Raw genomic sequence first — 7085 nt, 5'->3', positions numbered from 1 at the left:
GTCGTCCTTTTTACACCATATATATATATTATGTCGAATTTATTAGTTTTTATATATATTTATATATATATATATATATATATATATATATATATATATATTTATATATATAGTATAAATATATACACTCACACTATAATTTTAACAATCCTCTAGCGTTCATTCACGCACACTAAAACGCCAGGAGAGAGAAACACGTCATCTCCGTGAAAGCGATTGCTCCAATTGCTTTTCTCGACTTCTTCCTACTTTTTTCTCCTATTCTTCGTTGCTTTCTTTATTTCTTGTCAACTTTACTTAGCTTTCACCGAAAATTTTTTAATTTTTATTCGTTTATTTGTCGCTCTCGCGCGCTCTCTCTCTTTCTCTCACACACATATTCTATTTCCCCCCTCCCCTCTTATTCTAGACGTCACTTTTATCTCGTAATGACTTATCACATGTTATTTTCTCGTTCGCACGCTCGTTCGTTCTCTCTCGCTCTCTCGTTTCTTTTAAACACTATTATCAAGTCATCGCACTGTTTGATACAAGGAACGATAATACAATTGAATATTTACGAACACAACATTGTTTCTTGTCATGCTGAATAATGTGGCGTGGCTTGTAGAAAGACGCAAGTTCCTGGACTTGCGGGTCACCAGTCTCGCATCTCTCTTGCAATGTCCTATGTAATCGATCCTGTAAGTATAGTTGTGATGGTGTGGTGATGGCGGTGGAGATGTAATAATTGTGGTGGTGGTAGTGATGAGTGGTGGTGGTGGTGGTGGTAGTGGTGATGGGTGGTGACGATGATAGTATCCGGTTTTAGTATTTACAATTGGTTATAGCATTCGTTATTTCCCTAAGATGAGATGGTGTACACAGTCCGAGCGCTCAAGATTTGGCATGTATTGGTACATATCGAGGAATTTGTCTTTAGTCCTTCCTCTCCACTACGAACTGCTCGACGCGTTCATACCACTAAACATGCCGATATTGAACGAGCTCTGCTGCTGCTGCTGGATCTGTTGTTGCTGTTGCTGCTGCTGGCTGTTCGCTTGGCGGCCATGTTTTGGCACTGGGGGTTGCAGGTATTCGTGTCTAGCTAGAGTCAGTACGTCTATACGCTCCTCCTTCCTATACGCTAGGCAACTTCTTATGAAACTCTGCAACAATATAAATCGCCACGTTGTAAAATGGTTCACAACATTGATTCTCATCCATCTACTGGCAATGTTACCTTCGCTTCGTTGCTAACGGTTGGTTTATTCGCGAATTGGACTTCGGTGGCTTTTAGTATCGTATTCTCCTCTAAAATGGTGGCTTGCGATTGATTGTGACCAAAAGGCTGTAAAAGTAATATATTTAAATATGGACACTTTATTATGAGCAAAATTTCGTATATATGCGATAAATACCTTTTTACCGTATAGACATTGATAAAATATAACTCCGACGCTCCATACGTCAACCTTAGACGATATTTTAGGAGGATTTTTGCCAATGACGAAACATTCAGGAGGTAAATACCTATGTATAAAATTACAAGATTAGTAATTCTCACCAACAATTAATAATTAACGTAACAAAACAAATAATTTGAGAGAACACGTACCAATAGGTACCAGCTCCTTGAGACGTTAGATCCATTCCGTGATCTGGATTATAATTTTCCTCATCCATGACTTTACTTAAACCGAAATCCGTAATTTTTATTTCGCCGCACACGTTGCCTTCAGTTAATAGGATGTTACCTGTACGGGACCATCATAATAAAATCATAATCGTTTATGTACAAAAATTATCTTCCTTTTCATAAGGCTCTTTGAAAATAACTATTACATTCACGATGACAAAAATGATTGGATTTAATAATGCATACCTGGTTTCAGATCGTAATGTATGACTGGGGGTTTTATTTCATTGAGGTACTTTAATGCCGATACGACTTGCATAACAATAGATCTCGCTTCTCTTTCGGGTATAGTCTTATGCTGTAATAAAATTTGTTTGAAATTTAAAAATAACGAAAATACGTTTATGACTATCGTTAAAACTCGTATGAGATAACGATTAAACGCTTACCTGTTTGAGGTAAAAATCTAAATCATGGCCATCACAATATTCCAGAACAGTACAAAAGGAATTAGCATCAATTTCAAATACATCGTACAATTTTACGACTCGGGGATGATCTAGTGCTTTGTGTATATTATATTCCCGTAATGCATGCCTATTGTAAAAAGAAAAGATATATACATCTCGAAAACAAAAGAACACGTTTAAAATTTAAAAATTATATTAAAGCGTGACATTACGTTCGCATTGCTTGCACATTTTGTATTCATTTTGTATTCAAATTTCGTTTTCTCTTTCCTATGGTCGAATATATATTGATTTCGTCTCAAATATAAATTTTTGGGAATTTCAAGCAACGTGAACAAATTTATTAATTATCAATTGTAATAAAATATGGATAAAAATAAAAATTCAAAATAGAAGACAACTTACTTTATATAATTAGCCTTCTTGTCTTCTTTCCAGTCTTTATTTAATTGATGCACCTTACATGCCACGTACCGTTGCTCTTTTAAGTCAAATGCCTACATGAGAAAAAAGCGCGACATAAATAAGCGCAAGTAAATCAAATATATTTTTTATTTATGTAGATAAACACAGTTAACGAAAGCAACAGAAGGTTTCGTTACCTTATGCACTTCGCTAAAACCGCCTTTTCCTAATAACATTAGTAAGAGGTAACGCTCATTCAGAACAGGGTGAGAGTTAAATCTCGATTGGTCTTCATTGTGAATACGTTTTAACTCCCTAATGTGTAAATTCCGTTCCCTCTCAAGTTTTTCCATTTCTAGTTGTAAATCCGCGTCTTCCTTTTTCAACGCGCTTTGCCTCAACTGAAAACACACATTACCACAAGGTTTAGGAAATGGAAAAAATGGAAAAAAAAAAAAACACATATCGTGATACCTTGAGTATTTCGTCGGCTTCATAATACTCCTGCCACGTATACGACCCAGGTACTGCATCTGGCTTCAAAAATGTTGCCTCGGTGCCGTTATGCAAGGAGGGCTGCGGTTGACTACGTTTCCTGCCGGTCTCGCTGTTTGACGGCCTCTTCTTGAGCAGCAGCTTCTTCTGCTTGTCGATCTCCTCCCGCTCCGTCGCTATCTCCTCTTGCCGTCGTGCAAGCTCGTGAAATGCGTAACCGTCAGTCCAGTTTTCTTGAAACGTCGCACCTACCCTCTGCGTCACAAACTGGCCCAACCTCAGTCTATTTTGCATACACTTCTGCCTAGCCTCCTTTTTTTCTATGTTTGATTTTTCTTTTAATAACTTCTTTACAACGTCTATACACTTATTTATTTGTGATTTGTGCTGCTCAATCACTTTCTGTTGATTAGCCAATTGATGCCTAAGTTCGTCCGCTGTCTGTAAAGTTCGAAAGATAGATGCAGATTAATTTGCTGTCGTCGAAATACATTAGATTATGCGTTTCATGTAATTCGATCTAAAATAAAAGCGACAGGAGTTGCATAAAATAATCACAACTTTATACTTACCCTATTTAACTCGTCAATTTTATTGTTACGTAGTTCTAAGTCTGAAGAGGCTTGAGTTTCAAATTCCTGTATCCTCTGGCAAGTAAGTTCTGTCTGGAATGCAATTTGTACAATTTTACAATAAATAAAACATTACTGTAACATCTGATACATTTGTCACAGAATTACTCAAAAATACCGGGTACCTTGCTACACGCAGAAAGAGCACAATGTGAGAAGCAATCTGTTAGTTAGATAAGAAAAAGTTGCACAAATACGTCTATATTTGATGTTCTAGAAACTATTTGTTTAATCACATTAATGTGATTATCTCTATATGTTTCATTACGAGACGTATGATTTTTTCTTTATTATAGAAAATAAATTAATGAGCGAAATTTAGGCAACATAAAGAAACACTGATGAAACTGAGGGTCACACAGGCAGCAAGGAAAACACCAAAATGTACGCATGTATAAAATGCTCTCGTATGAACGTTAATAATATATACATATAACCCCAACAAAATTTTCAATTAATTTTATCTTGGAATAGTCAAACGATATTGGACTCATTAGAACTCAAATACAACGTTCAATGAATCCTAAGAAATAAAGGTGCGACATACTGAAGTAATAAAATTTGCCTTTTAAAATCGCTCGTCTGTGCTCGAGCGACGAATAAGTAAAACTTTTCCTTTCAGAAGATACTCGAATCCTTAAAAACATAAGTATTGAGTATCTTACAATGGAAACAAGTAGCACCACAAGATAGCCTGTATTTGTACAATAACAAATGTATACAGTGCTACAATTTGCAAAAATTAGTTGATTTAACTGCAAACATTTGACAAGAAATACCCATCACAAGATCGCAAACAAAATGTTACAAAAATACTCGTAAGTACAAGTTTTATTTCTGCAATGATAATATTTTATCATTCCATTCCTACACATTCTACCGCTCTCATTTTTCATAAAAAATTAATGAAAAACAAGTCTTTGCGAGGATAATATTAGTATATGTTTTTTAGTCGACAAATTCCATATTTTTACCAAAAAACATTTTACTAGTTGAGAATAATAATGATAGTTATTATCTACCTATTGTACAAAATGCTACAGTTTGTCAAATTATTAATGAAACCAATTTTAAACTTTAGAAACGTTTAGAGGCTTTTACATATCTCTATCTCAAAGTGTCGGCTATTACAATATACCAATATACAAAACTGTGAGTCGTTTCTTATAAAATGTTTGCAGATATTACCGAATTTTGCTTACATTTGGGGTGTTAGTCTTCGCTTGCCTGACCTGGCTTGTCCTATTGAGGTTCGTAGGCCTTACCTGCACCTGCTTGCTGACCATTGAGCCCGCAGGTTGCGACGAAGCTGGCGGTGGAGGTGGTGGAGGTTGAGGATGAGGTCTCGGTGGCTGCATCAGCGAGGAGAATTCCGCCACCGAAGAATTAGGTGTCGTTACTTGTGGCGAGAGTAACTGTTGAGGTGATGGTGGATACTGCAAAGCAAGAAAAGAAACGTACATTACGCAGGTCATGTCGTCACATTACAAAATTACAAAGACAATTCTCATCTTGAAACAACGTTCATCTTGAATCTTACCATAGGATAACCCTGTTGAGGGGAGGGGCTCTTGGCTCCACCATGCCGGATAGGACTATTGCCCAAATGATGCTTTGGAAAATACTCGTTGATCTTCTTATTATCAAGAGCAGTAACCGATCTAGCGCCTTTACTAGCTACAGAGCCACCTGCGACACCTCCACTTCCGTCATCAGCTTTACGCTTTCTTTTTCTCTCAGAAGTAGTCCGTGGTACTTTTTCCGGAGTGTTTGCATCCACCTCCTTATCACTATGTGATGAGCCTACAGAATTATAAATCCATCGTCAGAATGACCACAAGAATACCCTCAATACTTCAATTTTGATATGCACAATTGTAGTAGATTAACGGATTGTTCGTTTATTGTGGAACATTTAAAAAGAACTCTTCAAAGATGCACAGAACTTTATCCTCGAGACAAGCTAGTTGCTCCAAGGACCAGGATGTGCAGAAAGCAAGATAGACAGATACTTGTAGCGACATTTCTGTCACCTGCGCATCAAGATTTCCAAGAACTTGAAGGTCTGACTTACCAGTGCTCATGTTCGAGTCTTGACTATGAACTGTCTGACCAGAGTTTACGGTTGTTTGGGGTGCCATCTGAATTTGTGACCCAGCAGACATCTGAAAGCAGAGGACAGGCGAGATGTAAGATATTTTGCTTGGTCGAGCTTGGCGAGAGAAACGGCCAAAAGACGAGAAAGAAATGTGGCAAACGAACCAAATAGTGGCGAACTACGGTCACGAGGAGCGCCTGTGCGATTCGACCGTTATCGAGAGTAAGGCACGTTGTCGTCGCCGCCGCCGCCGCCACATAGTAATGACGAGTCCGTACAGCGAAGCAGAGTGGCGTGCGAGACCGAGCACGAACGATAGCGATGACAACGAGCGAGCACGGGAAAACGACGAGTACGAAACACGGCGAGCGAGAGGCTTCGACGATCTCTCACGGCGGCGCCGCGCGAGAGAAAGAGAGAGAGAGAGAAAGGTTACGCTCCGCGGACGGCGAAAACCGGCGTACGACGCTATGGATTCGAGAAAGAATTCGCGTGTTGTTAAAAAGACACGGATTTACTCTAGGGGGAACAAACCTGGAAGGATAGAGAAAGACTTATGGAACGGAGAAAAGGGGAGGGATGAGAGGGGCGCCGGACGATGCGTGGAGGGGCGCGGAAGGAGAAGCGAAAGAACGAGCGAGAGAGCGCGTGCAAGCGAATGAGAGGAGACGAGAGAAAGAAGGCAGAATGGCAGCGCGTAAAAGAGAGGAACAAACGCCCGTGGAGGAAGAGTGACGGAGTGAGAATGACAGAGAGAGAGAGAGAGAGAGACAGGGGGATCGAGAGAGAGAGAGAGAGAGAGACCGACACCTTCCAGGATGACCTATAGTGGTGTCCCATAGTAATAGCACGGTTCGGAGCCGATCGGCGGTGTGTCAACGGCAAACGGAATTTTCACGCACGGTTTTGCCGCAAGTGTCGGCGGCGGTGTGCAAGGGAAATGTCCGATATACGTTTAGAGTTAGAGGAATCACGACAAAATGGAGGACCTTAGAGCAGCGGGGAGGTAGGCGGGCGGGCGGGAAGGAGGAAGGGAAAGAGTGAGAGGGAGGGAGGGAGGGTGGAACGGAAGGGCGACGGAGGTTCTAAGGGGCAACGAGCGCGTATGGGACGGGGGAAGGGAGGGCGAACGACGATGGCATGAGAGAGAAGGGGGAGGAGAGGGAGACAGTGAGTGCCGGGAGGAAGGTTAGGGTAGCGGGCGCGGGATAGGAGGTAACAACTTGACGGCGCGCACGATTCGAGAAGTGCATAGGCGATGATCGGGAACCGCGGGCGCGCACCGCGAGGGGGCAGTTTTACTCACTGCTATGTTGCGCTTCTGAACTCCCTACGGCACGAGGCCGAGGTCTTGTTCAACTTGGCGT

General features: G+C 40.6%; 1 protein-coding gene across 2 annotated transcripts; it reads right to left on the bottom strand.

Annotated features, from left to right (window-relative positions):
* Nucleotides 1-249: 249 nt before the first annotated feature.
* On the bottom strand, nt 250-5785 carry LOC105832995 (serine/threonine-protein kinase tousled-like 2; the record flags this gene model as incomplete). 2 transcript variants are annotated; one of them, XM_036295215.1, is given in 13 exon segments in its annotated part: nt 250-1148; nt 1223-1330; nt 1401-1512; nt 1598-1736; nt 1865-1976; nt 2068-2215; nt 2494-2585; nt 2691-2894; nt 2968-3429; nt 3561-3653; nt 4823-5056; nt 5161-5423; nt 5695-5785. In XM_036295215.1, coding segments are annotated over 13 exon segments (2271 nt in total), but the record flags the coding sequence as incomplete, so codon positions are not given.
* Between the last annotated feature and the right edge of the window lie 1300 nt (nt 5786-7085).

This window comes from Monomorium pharaonis, unplaced genomic scaffold (genome assembly GCF_013373865.1).
Source record: "Monomorium pharaonis isolate MP-MQ-018 unplaced genomic scaffold, ASM1337386v2 scaffold_71, whole genome shotgun sequence".
In the NCBI taxonomy this organism is placed as follows: Eukaryota; Metazoa; Arthropoda; class Insecta; order Hymenoptera; family Formicidae; genus Monomorium; species Monomorium pharaonis.
Note: the sequence above shows the minus strand (reverse complement) of the source record. Positions and strands in the feature narration are given on the sequence as shown.